The 27,615-nt window shown below is 38.1% G+C and overlaps 1 protein-coding gene across 8 annotated transcripts in view; it reads left to right on the top strand.

Moving 5' to 3' along the window:
• The window catches only part of FRY (FRY microtubule binding protein), a 181,151-nt gene that overhangs the window by 17,006 nt on the left and 136,530 nt on the right, over nucleotides 1-27,615 (top strand). For 7 of the 8 annotated variants that reach the window (XR_006415838.1, XM_044441610.1, XM_044441615.1 and 4 more), the window contains exon 2: nucleotides 20,547-20,746. Coding sequence is in view for 7 of the 8 variants with exons in the window: in XM_044441610.1 (XP_044297545.1) it covers nucleotides 20,547-20,746 (200 nt within the window). In the remaining variant the exon portion in view is untranslated. Of the gene's footprint in view, nucleotides 1-16,733; nucleotides 17,052-20,546; nucleotides 20,747-27,615 lie in introns of those variants that run through there. The other variant, XM_044441612.1, reaches the window with a different exon arrangement.

The raw sequence follows: 27,615 nt of genomic DNA, 5'->3' as shown, positions 1-27,615 counted from the left end.
GTATGCCCAATAAATTCAAATCACAACAGAATGTACCTTCGAGTATGCACAGAACAGTTTGTTGAACCCAATCTAAACAACTACTTCTGGAAACTCTCCTTTTGAGTATGTCTGGCCACAATCCTTTCGAGAGCATTCCTTTTTTTTTTTTTTTTGGTACTCTGACCTTCTAGTTGGCTTTCTCTCCATGTCACGTCATGGAGTCCAGAGTAAGACCAGCTTCATTTGTCTCTGAGAGCTCTTCTCCCATGTCCCCACCCGACAGCTGTACAGCCTGTCTGCACACTTTAGGAAGAGCGCCCTTGAGATAAGCACCTCTGCTTCTCTCAGTTCAAAGTCTGGAGGCCCCCTTTCCCAGCCCTCTCCCCCACTTCCCCTTCATTCTCAGACTCAGTGCAGATCAGTGTGACCCAAGAATGCACACCAAGAACAACTGCCACCCTCATTCCCAACATTATCTATAAATCTAAGGAGTTTAATAATAAACTGTTAAGGTATGTCAGCCATGCTGAGCTTTTCAAAATACAAACATTAACTTCAAACCCATAACATCATTTAAACCATGGCTTGCCATAAGAGTGCTACAGTTCAAATTCTGATACCAGAAAATGTGATCAAGAGTAAAATGTCTTCAGGATCTTGTAATTCATTGCTTTTACAAAGGTAATGGCAGTAACTTAAGGGGGATGTAGAGAGGAGGTCCATCTTTTGTTTATTACAATCTTCTCAGATAAATTTGTACAATTCTGAGGAAGAAACAGTGGAGTGGGAGAAGCGGGGCGGGGGAGGGGGAGTAAGTGATTCAAAGCCATCTAGAGAAGTTTCACAGGTGGAGTGTGAGAATCTGCCTGCTTGGGAAAGGATGGAAGGTTTTTCAGGATGGGAGGAGGATCAGATGCAAGAACTCCTTGACCTGATCAGGTTGTGGCAGAAGGAGAGAGCTTCTAGTTGCAAGCTCTCAGGTGTTCCCGCTGTCTACCCTGCAAACGGCAAGAGCCACCCTAGGTGAAGTCAGAAACTTCTCAAAGGAAGGGACAGAGTGGAAGTTTCAATTTGGATTCAACGCTTTACATGGGCAGATACTTCTCCCTCAACTTTACTACAAAGCTATTTAGAGTTCATACTATTTGGTAATCAGTTAAGTTTCAATGAAAAAGCTTGCGATTCAAAGGTTTCATTTTGAGTTTTGATAAATAGATGGAAAAAGGGAAGAGATCAGCTCATGAGATGTATTATAAAAGGCTCCCATCTCAGAAGATCCCAGTGTGGTAGGGGAATGGATAATATCTTTATTGTCATTTGCATAAATAGCATATTGCTTTTCATATTTAATCTGTTTCATTAGTTTTTATATCAGTGATTTGTCAATATTCATTTGGATGACCTTGTTTATCATTGAATTGCCCTTGAATTGCCAGGATTTGCAAAGTACAAGAAGAATGACTTTCCCGATCATTCATTTCAGCCTGCAAAATCTTATTAGCTTTTAGCAGGTCTGTTATAGCTATGTAAGGATATGCACTTTCAACTTGTAGTTGAGCAATTCCAGTCTCAGAAACTTCAATTTTGCAGATACATTGTCAGCATATACTTGAAATTTCTACCTGTAACTTTGAGGGGCAACATAGTTTCTTCATTAGTCTCCAGCAGGAAGGGAGAACGGTGTATGAGTAGCCAGAACAATTTTCTGTCTGCCTTGGGCAGCATCTGGATCAGTTCAGCATCAGATTCCTAGCTAGCAAAAGAAGGAGAAAGGCACCTGCTTGCAATGCCGATGAAGGCGATTAAACAGTTATTAGGACAAAGAATGAAGTAGGAATGCTGGAGTATGTTGTAGCATGCCTGGCTATTTTCCCAACTTGTCCAGAAGTCAAACTACACTAACTGTAATTGCAGCTGTAATTCAAAGTTACCATGTAGCTGTTTGCAGCTGTTTTAAAGTACCTTCCTCTTGTAAACTTTCTCAGTGTTTCTGGGCCAGTTATATACAAGCTGCATCTTCCAAACCCTTCTTTCCTCTTTAAAACAAAAAATACAAGAACATTGCATCAGTAGCTTACACAAAATAAGTTTTATTTTTCATTCTCCGTGTTAGCAAAGGTGTATGTACCTAACGCAATTGAAGTATAACATATATGGAGTCAGTTTCTTCAAGTGACTGTACAAAAGTGATGATGCTGGCCTTGTGAAAGAAAGACAAATCTCAGGACGTATCAGGACCCTTAGGGAGAGATTTGAGAAGTACCGGAATAAAGGTTTGGTATGTGTTTTCTACTAGGAGCACTTCTTAGATTTAAAATGACTGTTATTTACTTAAAATAAATACTATTATCTTCCCCCCTTTTATTTGTTGGATTTATATCCTTCCACTTTTCTTACAAAGAACTCAAGTGGCTTACATAATTCTTTTGCTGTTCTCAGTTTTATCCCTAGACCTACAGCCCTGTGAGGTAGGTTGGGCTGGGAGTCTGTGACTGGGCTCCATGGCTGAGTGGGGGGCAGAATCCAGATTTCCTGAGTCCCAATGTCATGCTCTTAAGTACTATACCACACTGACTATCAGTGATAGATGAATAATGTTTGACAACATTCCCTATTAACTACTGTTTGATAACCATGTTGAAATCTTGGGTTAAAGAAAACCCTAATTAACCTCACATGTGGTTACCCATGCTGATGGAACAGTTCATCATAGTTCAAGAGAATGGAGGAAAATTGAGGTGGGAAAGGCTGGATTCCTTGACCTCCTAAACTGTAGTTAACAGAGAACATCTTCCTGAAAATCCCGTGTTTGCTTCTCTGAGCCTCCTGGAATGAGATAGGTAAATAAAACAAATTCATGTTTTCTTGATATAAAACTAAACATTCGGTTGTTTTGCATTCCTGTCTCATGCAATTTCTTTTTCTTCCTTTTGCTGAAATACATGCAGAATGGATTGTTATCTTTTAGGAGCACCATAGAGCTGATCTCATGACACTTAACGAATAATAATCCATTATTGCCAGCATAATTTGTCATTGTGCCTGTTGCAAAGTGATGTCCTACTCCAAGTGTTCTCAAATGACATGTGATGTTTATTGTTAATGAATTATGCCAGTTTGTTGTTTTGCTCCCACAGTACTTCACATTGTCTTATCCATTCTATTTTCATGTTAACTAGACAACACTTAAGATATACAACTTTTGAATTCTTCATTGAGGTTGCTAATCACTGAATTGCTGAAGGACACACATTTCTCTGGGAATGCTTTTGTGAAATGAAGCTAATACTGCATTGCATTGCGTCTGTTAGAACAGGACATGGAAAGCTGAAAAGGGTGGAGGAAAGGCAAGGGGACGAGCTGGGGAAATTGCAGCTACCTGGATGGAAGGTGGGAGGTCAGTTTTACACTTTTTCCTCTTCTGGTGAGTTGGTTGGTTGGTCGGTCTTTCTTTCAAGGCATAGAAAACATTTTGACTTTCAATCTCGAGTATTCTTTATGGAATGCTTCACTTTTCTTCTTGCTGCCAGTGCTGCTATTGTGCCTTATAATTTATAGGCAGAATATAATCAGAAATATCCTGGAAGGGTTTGTGCCAATTTCTCTATGTAGAATCAATGTGAGCTTATCTCTGTCAGTGTTCTCAGAGGAAAGCTGGCAGGTATTAATTTACTCCTGCTAGCTCTGCCCGTGGTAGGGAAAGAAGCTAGCAGGCTTTCTTTGAGAACCTAACAGAAGAAGTATTGCTTTTTGGAAGTGTCACACAGGTTGAAGTGTTAACTGAGGAGGCTGAATAGAGTTGCCTTGTTTGGACAGGGTTCTTGCTGTTTGGCCAAAATCCCTTCAGTTGTTCAGGAGGAGGGTTATTGCAGGCATACCTTCACAAACTAGGAGACTTTGCTAAGAACATTCTTTTTGCACTTACTATTGTCTGAGCCTTTTGAGGCACTTTTCACAAAGAGGCTGCTGTCCATTGGGACTCTTGTCTTTGGATTTTGGTACTGTAAAGAACCTACTATGAAAGTACTGCTATACTTTTCATAGAATGTGGATTCTTGCTTGCTATGCAGTATATTTCTTCATTGTTTAGAGCCCAGAATTGTTCGGTAGCTTGGACTAATCCTGATTCTTGGACTTTTCTGTGCCACAACCTTACAGTGTGAGGATTCCAAAGTGGAAGCTTTGGTCATCAAAATCTTTGCATGTGTTGCCTTATTCTAGTATTGCTTGTGATCCTGTTTTCTGACTCTTAGGTTTGAGTCTTGGCCCATGCAGTTTGGAGCTTCCATAAAGGATTTTGAGGTTGGACTAACTGTGCATTTGGATTTTGTTAGGTCTTTTTTATAGCAGTTGCCTTTGATTGCCTAGGAAGTTTCAGCCCAAGAATGATTCAGACCTTTGCTTTGTATTCCGGACTGTGGAAATTACAAAGGAGAAACCAAGTTGTCAAGATCTCTGACACAGCTACAGTTGTTAACTTTATAATAACCTCCAGCTAATTATCATGCACTTTATGATGCTAAAGAAAATAACCATTAAGTCTTTACCAAAAGCTTTGTTACACTAAAATAATATGTATGATTTAGCATGTTCTGTGTCAGTACATATGCTTGACAGATCAGACACATAACAATGGTAGGACCACCACAGAGGCATAGCTTTCTGTTGCCAATCAAGGGAAGACTTCTGTACTGGAACTCCCATTCAACAGACAGACCTACAGAAAAGGGAGGTCCGCAGTATTATATGGCACCTGGAAAACCTTCTAAGGTATGGGTCCTCAAACTACAGCCTGCGGGCCGGATATGGCCTGCAATGCTTATTTATCTGGCCTGCCCCAGACCTTTTGGACTCGCTTGGAAAAAACGATCTCTGAGCGAGTGCAAAAGCTCTGAGCCGGCACAGGTGTACTAAGTGAGGAGATGGCTGCAGTTGTGGTCGTACTCATGCAGGGAAGACGGGCACAATCATGGTCGCGCTGGGGGGAGGAGATGGCCATGATCGCACCCATCTTCCCTGCATGAGCACACCCGCGTTCATGCCCGTCTTCCCTGCACGATCGTGCTGGGGGGGAGGGATGGCCATGATCGCGCTCGCCTTCCCTGCATGAGCGTGATCACATCCATCTCCCCCCCCCCCCACACCTTCAGCATGATTGCGGACATTGTAGCTATGTCCTTTGAATATGGACATGCTCTTCCCCACCTCATCTTGGGCTTCTGCTGCAGCCTGAGCAAGCGGAGCAAACTTTTTAATTTTTATTATTTTTAAATTTTTAAATTAATTTAAATTAATTTAAATTAATTTTTAATGTGCAGTGTGCATAAGAATTCATTCATGTTTTTTTTCAAACTATAGTCCGGTCCCCCAGCAGTCTGAGGGACAGTGAACTTGCCCCCTGTTTAAAAAGTTTGGGGATCCCTGTTCTAAGGGATCATAGGATCAGATCCTAGGTAGTGTTGTGATAAAGCTCTGTGAAATCCATTCCTCTAGCAGTGCAGACAGCCCATTCTTAGAAGATGAGCTGAGCTGAGAGGAAACTTGTAAAAACTCATGGAATAAAGCCCATATTGTACAAACAAAGGCTGCCACACATGACACAGAAGAGGGATACCACTTATGCAGCAGATGCATGGGTCTCAGTACCTAGTGAGTGCCATATGAACACTTGGGCCCATTCGCCAGGAACTGAGACTCCTAACTGTGACAAACTGGACCAGAGTCCAGGGACCTGAGTGCAGGGAATACAGTGGATTTCTATCCCCAGAGCAAATTCTTCCACATTGACTACTATTGCATTCAACATAAGCAACAGGAAAGTACTATTTTGCATAATTCATAGTTCACTGGCTCAGGATGCAATGATGATCATTAGTTTAAGATGAATTTTAAAAAGATTTGGGAAAACTTATATCCATGTCTGCATCTATTGTAAAACCATTTTAAGTTAGTGATACTGCTTTTAAATTATTCTGATATGTTTTCTCATTAGTTTTAATGTATTTACTTCTATTATGTATGTTACCCCAAGAGCTTTGGTTATAGGGTGATTGATTGATTATTCATTTATTGCATTTGTATACAACCCCATAGCCAAAGGCTCACAGAGTCAGAATGAATGATTGAATAAAAGTTAACATTGCATTGTAGCTAAATGAGATCTCCATAAAAGAGGCAGTGTCCCTCTGAACCCCAGATACTGAGGGCAGATGACAGTGGGAGTTTTGTCTTTGTTTTCTGCTTGTCGATGTGTGAAGTGGGCATGGTTGGCAACTGAGGGAAACATAATTCTAAGCTAGAGTATTTAGGTGGGCAGTTTTTTAGTTAAGTGCAGTTTGACATCAGAAACTTCATTCTGGCACAACATACTTTCCTGGTTTCTGATGAATTAGAAAAACTGTTTGATATTGATTGTCATTTATTACATTACTGTACTGCCCAATAAAGAAAGATTTCTCATTTTACCATCAAAACTCTAAATATGGAACATGCTTGCAATATAAATGTAATAAATTTTGGCTTTAAGATAGTTCATGACATGTTGAATAGGGGGAAATTAGTTTATTAATTGCCAAAGTTCTTGGGGTAATATACATGCTATGTTAGAATCTTTTACAATGAAAACATAGCTTTGTTGTCTAAAATCCAGAAGTGAAAATAGTCTATACTCAGTTCAAGTCATAACATTATTTCAGTAAGTGAAAGGGAATGTGCTCATAATGATGTCATGACATGAATGTAATGAGCTTCTGCTATCAAATATAAATAACATATGTGATTACCTTAAGTATTACAAGTGCAAAAATTTAGTGTGCAAACCTTACTGCAAATAAGGGTTTTTTTTTGCATAAAAAGTTTATTAACAATAATTCCTTAAGTGATATAAATAGTCATAGAAACTACTTGTGCTTTTCTAGTTAATACAAATTGAGCAATAGAACAGTGAAACAGGTTTGCATTTTTTAATTTCATTCCATATGGCTGAATTGACCTTTTTTTATTAAGGCCTTTGCTTTAGTATTGGATAGTATCTCTCTGTGAAGGATATGTTTCTTACCCCTGAAGGGAGAGATATTTAAAATCATGTCATAGTTCACTTACCCATAAATGAGGAGCAATGGTTAAATTCTGTTGAATTTTTAAAGACTGAAGGATGAGAGTGATGAAGTATTGTGAGATACAGAAGTAGCAGTACAGGGGAAGGATGCCTTTCTCAGAGCATTAAGACTTTTCACATTGCCGAGTTTCCAAAATTCAGTGAAGGGAAAGCATTTTTCCCTCTTAAGTGAACAAGGTATGGTATAATGTGCTGCAAACACCAGTCATTTATTTGCGTTCATGAGATCTGCCAAAATCTTAACTTCAAAGGATTCCAATTGCGGTTTGTATTTTGAATATCACTTGCACTCTTTTTTAGTGTCACACAGCACCTAAGAACCAGAACACTACAGGATTTAAACACTAACAATATTGTAAGATTAATTTTCCATGGAGTTCAGCCATTAGGGAAGTGAAGATTGCCAAAAAAGCTTCAGTATTGGGTGGAAATTCAGCACACTTATGTACTTAGTGAGAAATAAGGAGGGCATGATTTGTTCAGAAAGATATAAGCCCCTAAAATGCATTGGGACACTTTGTCATTTTATACTGAGTGCTGCTACCAAGGCAGGAAATAGAGCAAAAGGCAAAGCAATTTTCTGGCTTTGTGGGATAAATGCAGTGATTTGCAGGGAGCTTGGTCAAGATGCCTTCAGAGTCCGCCTCCCTGAGTGGCCCCATATTTCTCTTATTGCTGTTGCTGCTACCCTCATGTTTTCCCTGTCCCTCTAGGTCCAGTCTGCATGACTGCTGAGTGAGAAAAGGTTCAATGAGACTCTTGAAATGGGTAGTGTGTCCTCTAATTATTCCAGTGATGTGTAACCTTAATGCCAGCCATGCAGGTCGATCAAACACAAGAGTGAAGAGACAGTAAAAGGTACAGTGCTTAATGCTGGATCAGATATTTTCAGACAGCTGCTCAAATTAGACTTACCTTTCCTGTAGTAAATATAGAGCTCTCTAGTATAGGAAAGGGTCTTGTACATCTACATAAAATAGCAGCCTTTGATATTACTGGATAAAAGACAGCTTGCAAACCATTTCATGCCATCTTGAGCTCAGGCAAGGCAGAATGTAAATGTAATAAATGCATAAAGTTATGAAATCTGAAAGTACTTGTTTGCTTATGGGCAGTTCTTATGCTCTCTTAGTATTGCAGCTCACCTGATTGCTGTGTATGGGAGATATAAAGGGCTGAACAGAGCTCTACAAAGTGTCTCAGCATGGCGTTTGATAGTTCTGGAGATAATTTATATGAATATATTATTCTAATATAATTTATTCAATGTCAGTTTTGTAAGTATATTCCACTCCTCCAAGTCAAAATATATATGTACAAAAATTGTTGAACTGAGGTGTGTGTGTGTTTACATTTTGCATACTTTCTATGTGAATTATAAACTGCCAGTAATTTCTGTGGATAGCCTGTAAAGACTTGATAAAAAATACAATAATGTTCTGAAGCAGCTATGTTACTGCAGTCACTTGTTACTATGTTACTGCAGCTATGTTACTGCAAAGTGGAGAGCTTAAAGCAGGGTGAGGTACCTTTTTTGGTCCCAGAGCCAAATTCCATTTGGAAAACTCGGGGGTTGCAAGCAAGCAGTGGTTATAGCCAGAGCCTAGAGTATGGTCACTCCAATTTTTCTTATACCACTGACATGCATACACCAGCTGCAGTATTGATAACTTATAGCACATCTGCACCGTAGGCACAGTTCTGTTTCATACATCTCCCCTTTCTAACCCTCTGTCCTCAACTGATCCATATAAATCATCTAAGGAACGAAGAATTTCTCAACTTCCTGAGAGAGGTGTGTGGCTTGCAGAGGAAGCTGGTGAGCTAAATCTTATAAAGGAAATTTCTGGTTTGAAAGATAACACCATATTAAGTATTTTCTTAGTGTAATTAGTTTGTCTGTCTAGGAATAATTGGATTTTGATAACTGTATATTGGGAGCAGTTATTTTTTTCTTGACTGTTTAGCTTGTACCAGAGTCTACTCACATCACCACATGCTTTTCAAGAATAAATTCTGTTTGATTGCATGATCAAATGCCAAGGCACTCAGAGTGGTTGATATAGTTTAATGTTTGTAAACCACCCAGAGAGCCCTCTGGGCTATTAGGGTGGTATATACATGCAAATAATAAATAAATAAATAAATAAATAAATAAATATTGTAAAATAGTAAAACACAAAAATGCAGCATAATAAGAAATTGGATCATTGTTGCTTTTTCCAGTATGAGCTCCCTAGTCTGGGCTTCTCCCATTTGATTAAGAAAATAAACCCTTTGGACTAGTCAATGGTTTGGAAGTGCATGATGCTGTGCAACTGCTGAAGCTTAGCAGGCATGGCCCGAATGGGAGATACTGAGAGTCTATGACAATAACTCAGAAGTAACTAAGATTGCCTCAAGCAAAGAAATGATCAGAAATGAACAGATATAGCATCAGAATGCTATACAAATCAATACTGGGAAACCAACACTGAAAATAGATAGAGCATGTTTTCTGTTTTCTGACTTTGTTCTTCATATTGTGAGCTGGGAAAAGAAAGGGAATGCATAACAATCTGAATACTGCCAAAGAAAAAAGGTATGCAGGGATTTCTCCTTTTCGCCATTCATGTCTGCACTGAAATATTGATGCCTTTGTCTGAAATGCACATTATCCAAAAGTTTCTATTTGGCTGGGATCATCACTGTGATCATCAGTAGAAAAGGAGATCCTTATGCATGCAGTAGCTCTGAATCAAGCATGGACCCACTAGGAGGGTTTCATGACACAATTAGTCAAAAATCCGTACAAACCTTCCATATGGACCTTTGGATCATCTCTGCAGCAACAAGTGAAAGAAATATCTCAACAACAAATCATGGCTTAATTCTCTGGTTTGCAGTGGGAGCAGTTGGATAACATGTACCAGTATGCTGCTCATAAACGGGTTCTCCAAGAACATTTCCTTATTATGACATGCAAACTATGTGAATGTTGTGAGGATAAATGGAAAGGAAGTGAACCATGTAAGTCACATCAGGTTTCTTTCAAGAGAAAAAATGGTATTTTATATAAAAGCAGTAATAGTTGTAATAGTAATAATTTAATGTAAAATGGCTTGTGCCTCAGAGCACTAATGTGAAGTATGGCAGTGGCTATTTCAACAAGTTCTTATTTATGACTATTCTTGATAATAAAGGTTACTACCATTAGCTGATATGTCATATCTCCATATGAATCTCCCTATGATTTAAGATGAAGGACAGTCTATAGTTGAGTGTACAGAAATATTTACAATTTTTAAATTTTATTCTTTAAATATACTAAAATAATATCTAACTAGTTAAATAAATGAGCAAATATAAAACACATTAACACAGAGACATGGGCGTAACATCTTATATAAACTACTGTTTTCCCAACCAACATATTGAGCTGTTTTAAACAAGGGGTGTATTTAAAATAAAGTGGGAAAATTTGGGTCATTGAACATTTGCGTTATTTATTCTAGTTTTGTAAAGTAAAATTAAAAAATAATTGTTTGCTATATTTCTATTAAAGTTGCACAGATAGAAATACTTTGAACATTATCTCCAGCATATTTGATTTATACCCATGCTAAATCAAAGTCTTTATACAGTATTGAGAAGGGTTGATGGATTTAGAATGCACCATGATATTAAATAATAACTACAACTCCAGGGCTGCCCAAGGATATGTAATACTTTTGTTGACTCTTGGCATTTACCTTTTAAAGATGTAGGAATTAAACATTTTGTGTCATTTAAAAATGGATTTCTGTGGTAATTTAACTGGTAATTTTTTGAAAGAAGAAATGATGTTTTTGGAAGAACAGTCATTTTATGGCAGCTATTCTCCTTAATACAATTTAAGTTAGTCCATTGTTGTAAATTCTACCTTATTTTAGGCACAGCTACATTATACTTCAACTTTTAAAATGTATAGGGTTAGGGTTACAGTTTACAGGATTTTTCTGTATTAGTCATATTATCTTTTCAGCAAATGAGAAGGACTCTATTCATGACAAAGAATAGCCAGCTAAGGGCCAAATCAGACTTTACCCTAAATCCATATCCAGTGGCTACATCTTGTTTTGATTTTCAGCTTAGATTAAGAAAAGAAGATTGGGAAACTAGTCCAGGCTGTAGGGAGGCTTTTAAGATCTGGATTGCTCCCCCCCCCCCCCCACACACACACACTCTCTCTATTTAAAAAAAACCCTAAGAAGATGTAGTCGCAGATGCAGAATTAAATGTTTGATTTGGCCCTCAGGCTTTGCTTTTCCAAATCATTTTCTGTATTTTGACAAGGTGAATTACCCATATTCAGTAGCCCTAGTATAGATACATACAACGTTAGTCATAGTCATACTTGAAATAAAGAAGGTTAAGTTCCCTCAGTTGTGGGACATTTAATTTATTGTTATTTGGATTTATATATTGTATTTATAGATTCGTATTTATAGTCTAGAGATGGAAGTGATGGATGGTCTAGAAATACTATAAATAAATAAATAAGTTTAAGCTTGATCTAATCACAACTGTCTTTCTCTGGATTGTGTCTAGCAAGTTTTCATTATATATGGAGATTAATGGCACAATCCAATGCATTTTGTCTTAGCATCCAATAAGCATGTAAAGAACTGTTGTACAAGTGAGCAAGATGGTTTTATCAAGCCCATTTCAATTCCAAAAAGGAAGGTGGAGTGATTCATTCCTTGCCTAGATAGTACTGTCTGTCAGTAATATTTTTTGTATAGTTTTGCTAATCAATTTCTTCATGTTGTGTGAATGGATTAATTAGCAATTCTACTTGGCATAAAAATATACTATGCTTCAATGCTGCAAAGCAGAAACAAACCCAGTTTAGCTACTGAAAAATAAATATTCCTCTAAATGTTCAGAATATAAATGTAATCATTATTCAGAACAGTAGCATGGAAAAGGCTAAGCACACATATATCTGATTATTGGGAAAATATTCTGTTTTCTTTTTGATATAGGAAGCACATTTGCATTATCATTTTAAGCCTTCTGCCTATATGGTTGAATCACCCTACCTTAAAAATAGAGCCAGGTTCTTAACAGATATTAGTTGGCAAGTTTCCCTTCACACCAGCTGTTTGCTAAGCTGCAGTTTGTTGTTTTGGGGTTATTTTTAGCTATATAAATTAATATATAATAAAGATAAAAGGTACATTTTATTTTTCCATAGGAATTACTGATGTGAGCTCCCAGATTGCTAGCATATGCATTTATTATCCTTGGAATGTACAGGGTTCATCAGTCTTCTTGCAAACTGAATTCAGAGTCACTTGTTGACCACTGCTGTGCAAGGTATTCTGAGTAGATAAATAGCAATGTAAAGAATTCCTTGTGTTGCTTGTTTTGGGAGACTGTTGCAACTGATTTCAGACTGGTTTTATTTCACTCTGTGTGCTGAAATGTGCAGTGACAAAGGCCGCCATCCACCAGATAGCTAGACATGCTGAAGTCCCATTGATTTGTATTTAGTGCATTCTTCTGTACACTGATTTGTGGCCAAAATACGAGTTTTATTGTTAAACTTTGATAATAGTACTTGCAGCATGTTTGCTGGTGATCTACAAAGAGCTAAGTAGATTAATTATACTTTGTAGTGTTGGATTTCTAACAAGAATAGTAAGAAGAAGAAAGCAAGAATAAATATTCTGATTAGTTGGCATACGGTTGTGGGGGAAGGACTATGAATGGAGGCAAAGTCGGAAATAGCGTTGTTCTATGCATGTTTGCACAAGCGCCTGAACAATAATGCACAGTACTGTGGCAGGTGGATTGTTCTGCTTCTGCACGAGGTTGTACAGCCTCTTGCAAAGGTGGAAGAACAGCTTTAGATTTACTTTGTCTGGTATTGTTTCTGGCACAAGAAATGCAAAGGTGCTTTTGTGAATGGAAACTTTTCTGGATGCTTGCCCTGACTATGTAGCTACTGTTACCCAAATCTGGGAAGTCTCATAAGATGGTGAGTTTGCCTGGTGTACCTGATCAATAACAATCCAGTCTAGATGGCTCTTCAGCAGGAGGCAGCTTTATTCCGGAAATAAAGGGAACTGCACATATGTGAGCAAAGCAAGGGTATGTGCAGCACCCACCCAATTAGCACAGCTTTCTATCTTCTGTACTACTGCTTAAACCCATTCCCCCTTTCCTTGGTCTGCCCATTGTTCTAGTGGCATTTTCTTGCTCCAGTCTAGTCTGGTTCCAACTAGTTTGAATCCTTGCCTCCCTTGGTATTTGGGTGGGGTTGCTTCCTTAGGGTCATCTTGCAGACCCTTGGGTGGGGTTGCTTCCAAGGGTCATCCATAATTGTGTACGTGACAAATCAGAGTGCCTCTGAGCCTTGAGATTTATGATTAGGGCATATTTGTCTATCACTTATGATTCCTTTGGCTAGTTATTTCAACTTGCAAAGGTCCTCACATTTTTGGACTAGTGGGCACTTTTAAAATTTCAAGAAAATATTATGGCTGCTGCTGCAAAATGGCTTCTATGGGAGGTTGAACATTTGCAAAATGGCTGCAGTAGAGAATGTGCCAGTCATAAAACACCCATTTCACAGAAAAGGCAAAGGCAAACAGAAGATAAAAGACAAGTAACTTGTGTAAGAACCTGGATTTGAGCTCAAGAACATAAAACCATGCCTTTGAAACCAGTTTTCGTTCCAAAAGACAATTGATTTCTTCCATGTCAAAAGTTCCTTTATTTCATCAAATTTATTTCTTCAAGTTAATAGTTTACCTACAAAACACACCCACAAGACACCCAGTCTCCATCTGTTTGGATCCCTTTCTCTTACACTCATGCATCCCCCACCACATGTCCACACAGACACCTTTACTATCCCTCCATGTAAGCACTCATATATCTCTCCTGTATCTTCTATTCCTCACCTCAGTCTTGGTACCCTCCCCAGTCTGCACAAGGTGGCAGTTTCCTTCGTAGTGCTCCCTGCCAGCACTTTGGTTGCCATGTAGCCCTCCCCAGCTGGCCCTTGGTCATTTGCAGCCTTCCCCCAGGGACAGCAAAACCCTGTTTCTATATCTCTTGTGCTCACTCTCTTTTCTTGAAAGTTTTGAGGTGATGGCTCAACTGCAGCCACCTAACATCTTTTCCCTTTTGGGAAAACAAATTGAAAATAGCAGAAATGGGAACTGGGGCAGAAGGTATTCAGGGGAAAGAAAAGGAATACGGTGGGTGGCTGCAAGTCAGGACCTTCACTTTTTCCAAAGCAACGAACAAGCAAACAGACTTTAAACAAAACTTGAAAGGGATAGGAGGCCTCACTGGGCACCAGGATAAGTGTTTATGGAATGCACAGGTTCCCATGTGCAAAACCCCAACCTTAACATGTACTCTGGTGGCTCATCTTGAATGAATGCCTATCTTGAATGGAAAATTTGTAGGGAGCCATCTAATAATAATCTAAAACTATGGAGGTACGTGTGAAGCTGTTACATATGAGGTAACAATAAACTTACAACTTTTGAAAACCATGGGATTGTGTGTGTGTGTGTTTACCACATTTTATTAAAATTAATTTGGCGGGGAGGGCAAGCAGTTTCTTCAATCCCATTGAATTTTTATTGATGTCTTTATTTATTTAAAAATTTTCTATACCGTCATTTATTAAAAATCTCATGAGAGTTTATACAAACTATCGCATTGGACAAACTGTTATTGTTAGAGTTATATCCTGCCTTTTTTCCTGCAACAAAGCCGAGGCAGTTCATATAATCCTCCTCTCCATGTTATTTTCACAATAACCCTGTGAGGTAGGTTCAGCTGAGTGTCAGTGACAGGCCCAAAGCCAGCTGGTTTGCTAAATGGTAAAGTCAGGAATAGGACCTGGATCTTCTGAGTCCCAGTCCAGCACTCTAACCACTATGCCTCTATGGCTTTTTTCTCTTACGATTTCTAATTGATGTTCTGAGATGATGTAATGCAAATTTGTGTGTCATACATATCATATATTAAAAACTGGTCAGGGATCAAATCCAACAGGCCGGATTTGCTGCCAGGGAGACCTGAAATTATCTTGTTATTTGAAATTACTGGCTTTGGTGCTAATTAAAATCTGAATTACTCTTTAGGCTCTAGACTGCTGAGATTTATTTGGAGAAATATTCTTGTGACATCTGTCTAGACAACATGGGCAGAAACATTGTGGTCACAGTGAGGACTTACCTTAAGTTGATAAGGAGGAAAATCCGTAGGGAGGCCTGTGTCTTGACAATTACATTTATGGAGACCAGCCTCTCACACACAGAACCCCCCAATGTGGAATTCACCTAATTAACTGAAAAAAATCTATGTTCGTTAGCATTTGTGAATTACTCATTTTTTCCTTTACAAACTTAATAGAACATAGGGAATTATAATATTTTATTAATATTAATAAATTTATCAATCATTATATTGTTAATTCTATCAATGTTTATTTATTTTATTAATAATATTTTAATCAGTAGCTTGATAATGTTACTATGTATTATTTATTTTTCTATACTTCACCTTTCTAACAGGGAATAGCACTCAAGACACTAACCAACAATGAAAGGAAGCATTTAAAATAAAAACATAATTAAAATTATTATTAAGCAAATGTATTGACATTCAATTAATAATGCAACAATAAAAGAATAAAATCCAACTTAACAGATTAACTTGCCTGCTGGAGACCTGTTTAAATAAAATCATCTTTGCCTGCTGGTGGTAGAACAGAGGAAAGGGAGTCAACCTTACTTCCCTTGGCAGGTAGTTTCAAGGACTGGGAGTGACCACCAAGCATGTGTCCAGTGGTGGTTGCACAGAGAAAAGGACTTCCTCAGTGATCTTGCAACCTGAGAAAACTTGGGAGAACCCATGTTAGGATCTATAGATCGGAATCAACATTTTTGAAACATGCTCAAAAACGAACCAGAAGCCAGTGAAGGTGTTGTGACAAGGGAGTCCTTCTAATATGTTCTCTATAATTGGCTCTCTCCAACCAGCTATGGTCAAATGTCTAGCCACAGCATGAATTGTTTCTGAAGCTAGCCCCAGTGAAAAGCCCACCTCCATAGCCCATACCATTTAATGTCTCAAGCTCGCACCATTTAATGTTTTGATCATGGCAGTTGTCAATAGCGTGTGCCTTTTGAAACAACTGTAATTTGAAATTGTGCAGTCCTGGGTTCTCTGAAGTTTTGTACAGTTCAGTTGGGCTTATTCTTAAACAAGTATACAGCTTTAGGATTATTTTTGTCCATGTATACTGTTTAATTCCCTTGAGGATCTGTGGTTTTACACTTTTGTTGACATTGAAAAAGGATACTATGCCAGTTTTGTTGCTATGAGTTGACACTGTTAAGACCAGGGACCCTAAGTTACAAAACAAAGGTTTTATTATTGATTCTGTGTTATCTCTGTATTAGTATTTAAAAGTGTAATGGTGCTTTCAGCCTAGCCTGTCTGATAATGCATGTTGTTGGTATTGTTTATGCTCTACTATACAAGCATGTCTCATGGTCTTGGAGTGCTTGAAGTAGTTTTGTTAATCCGTCAGTATAGTATGTGCTTGTGGATAAATATAGACTGGCAGCCACTCTCCAAGTTGTAGGTCATCATCATACACTGAAGCTAAAAATTACCCTTTAGTTATGGAAAGCGTGTTCTGATCTGGAAACCTGCTGTAGCTCAATAACTGTAGGTCTTCGGCATTTAAAACACAAAAGCCCAAGCTTTAGATCTGGAGGAATGAATCCTCTAAGTGAAATGACCAAACCAGGATCATGAAGCAAGCCATTTTTCTTCAATTTTAGAAACAAAACAATTTTAAAGTTTGGAACTCTTCAGGTATTTTTCAGTCTAATGGAGATTTCACTAGCTTGTTGGAGAAGATCCAGTGTGATCAGCTTAATAAAAGGACTTGGTAGGTAAAAGGAAGCTCCAGATGTATTTTAAATTGTTGCGTTAAAGTTTACTGTATTGCCAAACGTTACAGGCCACAACTATTATTTAACAACAGAGAAATCAAGATCTGCTGTTGGCTAACATTTACTTATGGGGGCAAAAAAGTGTATGTTTTCTTTTACTGTATCTAGGTTTTGAGTTCAAGGGGTATCTTTAGTCTACTATGTATGTGAAATGCTGTGGAGGTGACATAATTTCTATTTTCTTTCCTGTAACGCATGTGTATAATTTATTTCTACATTATCCTAGTAAACAGCATAATAGTACACATCCTAAATGTATATTAATTAGAATGGATTCATTTAGTGGCAGAGTTTCAAAGAATTACAGGTCAGGAAATGTATTCATTAATGCATCTTCCTTTTGTGTATGTGTGTGGGGGGACAATTTAGTGATGCAGCTGTGTGTGAATAAGATAGTTCTTTCACATTTAAATTATACTATTTTAAAATATACTACTTTATACTAATTATTTGATGAAAGGGAAATACATTTAGGTTTGTTATTTATGGTGCATCGTTAGCAAAGTCATTGAGGGATGTGGGTCTTGAATAAAAATATAGTGAAATATTGAGAGTAGTTTATAATTTAATAATGTCAGAGATATTGTAGTATTTTTGTCTACCTTCCGAATAGAATTATAGGAGAAATGGATTGTTATGGAACACAGGTTGAATTTTCAACTTTTGTTGCTGTGTCTTATTAAAAAAACAGATCTTATGTATCTTCTGGACAAATTATTGAAAACAATGGGTTTGGAAATGTGCAAAAGAATAATACTGTAGGTATAATGACAGCAACAAAAACAGGAAGTAACAAGCCAATTTTTCCAGTATGTTTTGTCCATATCTCATTCCCACAGCCTTTTCACTGTGTATCTTTGTACCATTTACAATGCAATCCTATTAATGACCAGAAGTCAGTCCCATTGAGTTCAGTGGAGCTTACTCCCAGGTAAATGTGCATAGAACTGCAACTCTGATATCTCTGTATGAGCTCCGCTATGCCATTTCCAGTGACAGTGGTTCTTAAGCATAAAGTAGTTCTGACTCACCTGCCACATTTACATGTTTTCCTAGGTTGATTGAAATACAGAAGTATGCTTGTATTAGAGAAATCTACTTGGTTAGTATTTACTTAATAGGTTGACATCTTTATAGTTTCCTTAATTAACATATTGAGGCTAGTTTGAGGTGTTCTGTGTTTACAAATATTTCCTGGAAACAAGACTTGACTAGGTAGGAAAGTAGGTTCAGCTAAGCAGTTTACTCTTTTGGTATGGCTATGTATCTAAATAAAACAATTTATGCTGGGAAAACTTCTGGTTGTCTGTGTCTCAGCTGACTTGGGAAAACAACCAGGGCTCCTAGGCAGTTGTTACATAGAGTGAATTTTTGAGTGATCTATCTGTTCTCTACATTTGCAGGGGGGCATACTTTATCTTTTAATGTTGGACAGCAATTATTTTTGCCAGTAGAGTGGGATAGCCTGCAGTACCCAGACATCTTTATATCTGGAGAAATATCAGCCAGAAATGTTCCATATTCGGTTGATGCTGATTTATTGCACTAATCTCAAAGAAAATCCAACAGAATGGGAAGCCCCCACAAAGGATGCCAAAAAGCAATGGGATAAGCAAAAGAGGTGTCTTATTCCACATGTTTGAGACCAAACATAGGTCCTTTTAAGGGAAAATCAGTGAGACCAAATAGGATAATTTCAAACTCCAGTCTCCTGAGCTGGACTATCCTATATAGCTCAGGGGATAATGAATTAAATAAAGGTATATCTTTGGACCAGCAAGTTGGTTAAGGTTTTTAAATCATTCAATGGAACTTTACTTGCAAGGAGGGATTGAACCTTAGATAAAAGAATTTTGGCCTAGGAAAGAGCCATAGGTTTAGTACTGCATGTAAACAAGAGATCACTGTTAAAATGCATCTTACTTAAAATATTTTTTCAGTTTGCATTTGGTTTAAGGAAAGAATTTTGGGACCTAACAGGATCAGCTTCTGATTAGTATCAGCTGTTATCAAAAGTTAGTACTAGCTTGATGTAGTAAGCATATTTCAGTATGAGGGCCGTAAAAGTAAAATGGATACCTGTAGGAGGGCTTTGCATACTGTCTAGTATTTTCTGCTTAGATTGCATCCTAGAGTGCAGGAAGAGAATCATTCTATCCTAATATAAAAGATTGTATCCAGAATTTCAGGCCTAGTATGAGATTTTCTGGTTTCTCTCATCCATTCCCTTCTTCTGAGAACTCATCTCTGTGGGTTTTTGGAAATGGCATGCTCTTACTTCCAGCTGTGGGACTCTGGGCTGGCAGGGTGTAGATATCCTTCAGAATACAAAACCTTCAGCCTTCCTTCTCCTATTTCACCTTGATGTGGCAGTTACCCATGCAATTATCTAACCTAGCAATAGTTATGCATTCCTTGGTTATATCACAATTGGGCTAATGCGGGGCCTTCTATGTGGTTTCACCCTTGAAGAGTGCCTAAAAGCTAAGATAATGCAAAATACATTAACTAGGGTGTTGCTGATACTTGACATAATGAATAAATCTTTCCAATACTGAAATAATCTGCATTGGTCTCCAGTTGTTTTCCAGGTTCTGTGCAAGGTTTAACCTGTTTTACCTGTAAAAGCTCTAAATCGCTTAGGTGCATGGTTCTCAAAAGGACCTCAGTCGAACATTTCTCATTTATTGAGTAGTAAAGGCACTTTGTATGACACTGTGATAACAGGCTTTCTTCTGTCTTACTCCCAAACTCTGGAATGCTCTCCCATTTAACATTGAGTTGTTTGCACTCTCTTTTGGGCAGAATTTAGTGGCTTACTATACAGGTATGCCCCATCAATTCTCATCTGCAAGCAACACTCACCACTTGCAGAACAAAGGGTTAACTTTTCTGGGAAAATGAAAACACTTAGAAAATAAAAACACTAATTTCTGAAAATGGGCAGGTCAGCAGAGCTCTGCTCACTTGTCCCAATTGAGAAGTGTTTCCTTCCGCTCATTGTAGGGCATCCTCTTGTGCAAATCTGTGTTACATACATGGTAGCTCCTGCTTGTGCAATAAAATTGGCAGTACATACCACTTGCACAAGAAAATTGGCACTTCTCTGGATCCTGCCATCTGTACTGAGGAACACACATGTTTTTAAATGGGGTATTAAGATTTTAATAGGTCTTAAAGTGTGTTTTGCATTTTGACTATGTTTGTATTTGATTATGATTTTTCTTTTCTGAAACACTGGTAAACTAGGACTATAATAAAAATAAATAAAAGAAAAAGATTAGCATTAGGAGAAAAGCTCCCATAGGCTTTCCTTGTGAGTAATCTACATAGCCCCAAGCTCCTTAGGTAAGATTATAGTGTATATATTGAAATATAGTATATATTCTAAGCTATGGCTTATTAAAGTTATATTTTGACTTTCTTTTCAGCATCTCCGGTGGGAAACGGATATATCAAGCCACCAGTCCCATCAGTTTCTGGCACACAAAGAGAAAAGGGTCCTCCAACCATGCTGCCCATCAGTGTTGATCCAGACAGCAAACCTGGAGAATATGTCTTGAAAAGCTTATTTGTTAACTTTACCACACAGGCCGAACGCAAGATCAGCATCATCATGGCAGAACCTCTGGTGAGTGGAAAAAAAATTAAGACGCATGCATATTGATTAAGCTGGTATAATTCTTTTATAATAGTTTTGCAAGATTTATTAACTTGATCCATGCAAATAATACTGTCTTATAATAGTGAAACCTTAAAATACAAAATTTAGTCTCAGTACATGTAATGTATCATCTTCGATGAAACTAAGCAGTGTCTGTCTGTTGTTTGGATTGGAGACTGCCTGGGAAACCTATATAGATTGTTTTGAGGTTCCCAGTGGATAAATTAAATATATCTCTATTTTAATTATTTATTAAATTTATATCCCACTTTTTTCTTACAATAAAAGCTGCTTACATTACTCTCTTCCTGCTTTCAATCTTACCCGCCCCCCCCCCCCACAACAGCTCTGTGAGGTAAGTTGGGCTGAGAGCTGCGACTGGCCCAAAGTAATGCAGTTGGCTCTATGGCCTATAAAGAGCCAGATTGCCTGAGTACCAGTCCTATGCTCTTAACCACTATACCACACTGCCTCATATATATCTATATGTATGTATCTAATATACAGAAATGCAGTTCATTAAGGGCATGATCCAGCAGTCTCCTCCCCTTGCTGCCCACCAAAATGTCCCATTTTTGTTGTTACATTGCATTTATATCCTGCCTTTCATTTCCTCTTGTGAGGAACCCAATGCAGTTTACATAGCCCTTCTCCACTTTATTTTATTCTCACAATGACCACCCTGTAAGTAGATTGGACTGAAAGTGAGCAAGTGGCCCAAAGTCACCAAGTGATCTTCATGTCTGAGTGGGGACTAGAATAAGGATCTTCTGGGTCCCTAGTCTAACATTTTAAACACCACATCATACTTTCTCTCCCTGTGGTTGAGAGGTCATCAGCATAGTTCTTTCCACACTGGGTGTGAAGTGGTGGAGTAGGAAGTGGGTCAGAACACGGAAGCTCCATTTCTGACTTGGATTTAGGAATCCAAGGTATGCTATACCCTCCATAGCTTCTAGGAGACATAGGATTGCTCCATAAGTAAATTAAGTAGTAGCAAAATTCAGTTAAGTAAAGCTACTAAATACAATTAAGTGAGGGCTAATTAGATAAAGACATTTGTCAAATAAGTCACTAGGTAAAGCACCTTTACCCAGTAGTCACCCATCTCAACCTTAGAAGCTGGAGGGCAACCAGAACAGGGCCTCTATGAGAATCTTAAGAAGCAGGCAACCTTATGTAGGAGCATTTATATTTACTTTCCTATTATATTAACCATATAAGAGCTATAGTCATGTGTTCTCCTGCCTTTTTTTGCAGAGAAATGCTATAAGGAAAATACAGTATATGTAAGTGTTGGATCAGGAGATCAACTTGGTGGAGCCTGAAGCAACCTCTTCAGGGATAATTGAGGAGGGGTTTTCAGAGTACATGTGATGTAGGCAAATGTAGCAGGACCCCTGTGAAGCAGCTGCATGTGTGGCTGAGCTAACCATGAATTAAAGTGCAGTTTAAAATTTAATTGCCATAATGATATAATTTTATAACAGTGTACTGTTGTAATATTTTAGCTGTAATCCTTGCTTGCTTCCCCTTCCACACCTTCATGTGCCTGTTTATATAATACAAAACATAGAATTCATCAACAAGATATTTCATCAAAGTATTTTGAAGTAGAAAGTGCAATCCTATATATGTTTGCTTGGAAGTAAGTCCCATGACATTCACTGGGAGTGCTCCCTTGTAAGTGCGTTGGAGTCTTAAGAAAACAAAATTTTTAGAAACAAGGACAAAGACACTCCTGAAAGTTTGTTTTCCCCAAAATGCTCAAGGGAGAATCTCTATAATTCCTTGTCATGATCTTGCTTATCCCTTTTATTAAATTCCTCTGTTTCCCAAAAAAGTACTGTGGCTTAGTAGGAAGCGTATGCTTTTCATGAAACAGATCCTGTGCATCTCCAGGCAGGGCTGAAGAGGCTTGTGTATGTAGACAGTACAGTTTCTAAATGCCAGTGATTGATTCAGTAGAAGAAGGCTGCTTCCTGTCCCCTACTACCAATGGATCTTACTTAAAGTTTTCTTGCTGCTAATTAATTTCAAATGCAGAAAGTTAATTCAACGGCAAAAAACTAAGACAATAATTGCCACCTGGAAAAATGGTAATATATCTGTTAATTTCTGTTGCAAAATTATACAGTCATGAACACTTACAGTTTGGTTCAAATTTCAGCAAAACACATGAACAAATTTTGATAGCAAATAAATTTGTTTAATTATAGTAGTCATACATATTAAGATGCTGAAGCAGAATAAATAATTTTCATAATTTGTAGGAATGTTATCTGGCACAATACAGGTTCTAAACTGACTTGGATCCTATAGGTACCAAGAAAGACAGACAGACAGACAAACTTGAATATTTAATCATTTAGTTTTCCAGAATAGTTCCATAGCTTCTGACTAGCTTTTATTTATATGTATTTTTCCACTGAGATTTGTCTGGAAATGTGAGTGGGGAGCACATTTAACCTGAAATTGCTACATATGAGAGTTAATCCTGTGTGGATAACTATATTTCATCTTCTGTATCCTTTGCCATCAAGTTATAATAGTTTTCATGCTATTTAATGTGACCAATGATACTTTATAGAGTTCAAGATTGTCTAATGGTACATTGTGCAGAATGTAGAAGGCTGTACACTTACAATTGCTTTTGAATTTTTTAGAAGCGTGCATGCATATTTTGCTATTGATTTAATTTTGCTATTGATTTATTCTATAGTCTTGTATCTGATTTGTGTTATCCAAAAATGAAGCCAGGCAAATATTAAATAAGCTTTTCTGTTAAGTATGCCTGTCCAAAGCGCAAACCACTTTGTTCTAAAAACAGTGATGGTTGACCTGATAACATTGCAATAGTTATGTGACAGAGAAAAAGACAGAAATCACAACAAACGCTTTTAAAATTCACAGCTTTTTACACAACAACCATTTCTGAGAAATCATATATTCCTGATCAGATAAACAAGTCTAGAGAGGTCTGTTAAAAGCAGTCCCATCAGGAGGCATGAATATAAAATTCTGGCAATTCATGATTAATAATTCTCCCACCTCTTTTTTCCCCATAAATGCTGTGAATTATCTATTTCCTTGCATGACTGAAGATAATTGGCGCTGAGAAGGAGTTCTGACTTTCATACAAACTATCTTTCTTTAATTAATGTATTTTAGCACTTATTATATTTATTTTGCTGGTTCATAACATAGGTTTTGTGGGCAATGCACTAAACAAATATAACATTAAAATACAATAAAACCAATAAAAGATTAAAATTTAAAATGCAATTAAAACAGATTTATGCTTAGAGCCCAAACTATGAGTTCTTCAAAAGGCTTAGGTGAGTTAAAAGATCTTTATTTGGCTCAGGTGGACCTGTCTGGAAAGAGTGCTCTATAACTACAAAAATCTCAACTTTCTGTTGAGATTACCCACCTAACTTCATTTAGTGGGCGCATTCAGAGAAGGGCCTTCTGGGGAAAAAAAACTCATCATTTTTAAAACACTCTTCTAGGTAACCTAGTCCCCAAGTTAGTTTGGATCCCCTTCCCAACCTAATACCTTCCAGATATTTTGGACTTAACATCCCATCAGCCTGAATCAGGATGGCCAATGGTCAGATTTCTGCGAATTCTTGTATAAAACATCTAGATGGTAACTTGGTTGGGGAAGGTTGGTTTAGATTTTAATATTTAAACCCAATGCATTAAGTTGGGCCTGGACAAGGAATGCAGGGCAGTGCAACTGACAAAGCACTAGCATAAAATGGTCTAAATACCTAGTTCCATTTCTGGCATTTTGTAGGGCTTATTATGCAGACTATTTCTTTTAGATGCCAACATGGTTTTTCACTGGCTGGGATAATGGTGTGCTTCTGTTAAATTCTAGAGAATTTTGTCATTGCTCCTATCCTATATGAAAGTGCCTGGTCTTTATGATTACTAACGGAAAAGGGTGTCTGGTTGTTCCTATATCTTAGCTTTTTTTTATCAGTGCTGACAGATTCCTGTGGTTTGAGAGAGGCTGCCAAAAATGCTTCTGAATGTTGCCTTAGTCCAAAGATTCCCAGTCCAGGATGCCTGACTAGGTTTCTTTATTTATTCAGAGAGCATGCACAGTACAGAGACAGTAGTTGCTGTCCACCTATATGTAACATGTAGTTTCTTGAGTAACCTAGTTTGCATGACACAGCAACCCACTGTGGGCAGTCAGCCATGGTAGGAGAAGACTGTGTGTGTTTTGAGTGGGGTGAGGGGAACATGGTGTAATACTAGAGGGTGGCTTTATGTGCAGGAAAATGTGAGAGTATAGTGGGTGCAAAGAGGATGCTTTCCTGAGGCACAAACATTTCTAGCCTAAGACATTCCCACTGCTGCTTCAGGCATGTGGCTTCTAACATACCATCCATTGGTATATGTCATGGTCTGGGACAAAGAAGTTGCCTACTGTGATTCTCTGTACAGCCTTACTGTGTCACTATGATTGTTAATTCTAACATGCTGCCATATTTTCAGAGTGACCATAATGACCTGACCACCGTCACAGAACAAACATTATTAAACTGAGAGTGCCTCACCTGGACACATTCTTCTTCCTTCTCATGTTCAAATTCCTCATCCCTTCCTTTCTCATTTCAGAGCTAAGTATGAGATAGCATTACATCCTCAACAACAGTAACCAACCATTGTTAATTCAAACCATGGAGTGTAGTCTAAGTCTAAAGAGTTAGCTGTATGGTTCTTTGGAACTAGGTCAGGCTAGGAAGAAGAATAATCTTACTTCTGCACTGGGTAAGTCTTGTTACAAAATCATCATCATCATCACAATCAGCACTGAGTAGCTTGTCTTTATTCGAGATGCTGTTACGCTTGCATGAAAAAAAATCATGAAGCCACAGGCTAGCAGTAGCAAACTTAAACTTGCTTCTAAGGAAAGAGTTGTTTCTTTGGAATTTATCTCATTTACTCTGGCTAATTTCAATGAAATTGAAATGTGATAGAATATTGTTGCTGAAAGGAATTTGTAATGGATAGTTAATCTCCGTATATTTGCTGGTTTCCTTACTTTGTGTCTTGTTTGATTTCTTTTCATTAGGTTATTTTTACAATTGGTAAAACCTACCCGGACCAGTTTATTTACCTTGCTGGTTTTTTAGTTTCAGTTCTTACGTTTTTGTGCCACTGAACTTTGGCTGTCCTTGGTAGCTTATTTGCTGCCATTAATCTTACATTGAATAAGATTATTTCCAGGAATGGTCCTGTAAAATAATGATACATAAGACTGGTTCCAACATAAATTGACTGATGTTTCAGATTCAGTTCAAAAGATTGGGAGCAGGGAAAAGACCCACACACTCTCCTATGCTATCCTGTGCAGATTCACTCATGCACTTTCATGAACCTGGATTTCAGTAAAAGGATTGAGCAACTGATTTAACTTCCTCCAAGTTTGACTGGCTCATACCCAAATATTTCAAGTGCTACATTGCTCTGAAAAAAGACACAGATTTCCCCTTGTACATATCTGTATTTTAAAGGCAGTTTAAAATGCATTAAGAATCATTGTCCACACAGGAAAATAAAGAAGGCAGGTTCATACATCTTGATAACCCACCCTGGCAATAAACCATGGTAGGTTGGTTATACTGTGAACAACCCACACTGTGACTGACAGACAATTGGATTCACTGTGGGTTGTTTTTTCTCTCCCTCCTATTCCTTTTCTTTAGGCCTTCTAGGCAATATCTCACCTTCCCTGCTGCAATCAAGAGCTGTGTTTGCAGAACAACACAGCATAGGGTTTTGCATTCATTCCCCACCCCCAGTCCCTGGTTCGACTGCCACTGACAGCCCCTTCAAAGTGGTAAGCTGCACCTTGGAGGGGTGATCAGTAGCTAGCAGGTGGTGGTGGTGGTGGTTTCTTTAAACCATTTTAGCCACACTTGTGCAACTGTAGGTATTAGACAAGTGTAGGAATTTGAAACTTTGGTTGGGGCAATGCCATAGTGGGGATCTGCTTCCAAGGTGCAGGAGGTAGCAGTCCTGGACACTGTTCCAGAGAGATTCCAAATAGATCTTTTCCTTCTAGTTGCTTTTTACTGCTATCAAAAAGTAAGCTGTCAAGAGAAACCAAAGGCTTGAGTGATCTTTGCTTGCAAAAAAGGGGATGGTGTGAATAATATCACCTTCATGGCAAGCTCTTCTTTTCTTTTCAACTTCATTGTATTCTTCTCTGGCAGTGCTCAGCCTGGTTTCATTCTGTACCTTTCCCTAAGACTGTAGCTGCTTGGTTAAGTGCAAATGTGCATCCTCCTTTTTTCTGAAAAAAGGAAGCTGTTGAGTTTCTTTTAAAATGAGATTTCATAGGGTAAGAGGTGATCATCCCCCCCACACACACACACACACTTTCCTGTCAAAACCCCTTTTAAAAGGATGTCTGCAGTTTCATGTGTGGCTGTTAAAAATGGGACCACAAAAGCCAGCTATCAAGTTGCTTTTCACAATCTCTCCACCCATGCAGAAAAAAAAAGGGCACAGAAGCCACAGGGAGCTGAAAACAGCTCTAGGGTACTTGTGGAGTGGCTGATATTTGTGGTAGCCAGGGCAAGCTCAGGAAAATCAGCAAGGGTTTTTACTTCTCTTGCTAAACAAGTTGCCAGCTGCTGGACCTTATCAGCAGTGCAACTGGTAATCCAAGTTTGGATGATGCAATGACCCAATGTGGGTAAAACAAACCCTGCAATAGCCATGGGATGTTATGGTGTCTGGTTTGAAAAATAAAACAAAGCAAGATGCTATGCATAAACCGGACTGAGTTTTGATGGCATGACAAGAAGCTA

The sequence above is a fragment of the Varanus komodoensis genome, unplaced genomic scaffold (genome assembly GCF_004798865.1).
Source record: "Varanus komodoensis strain SLA01 unplaced genomic scaffold, ASM479886v1 scaffold4, whole genome shotgun sequence".
NCBI classification, from domain to species: domain Eukaryota; kingdom Metazoa; phylum Chordata; class Lepidosauria; order Squamata; family Varanidae; genus Varanus; species Varanus komodoensis.
Note: the sequence above shows the minus strand (reverse complement) of the source record. Positions and strands in the feature narration are given on the sequence as shown.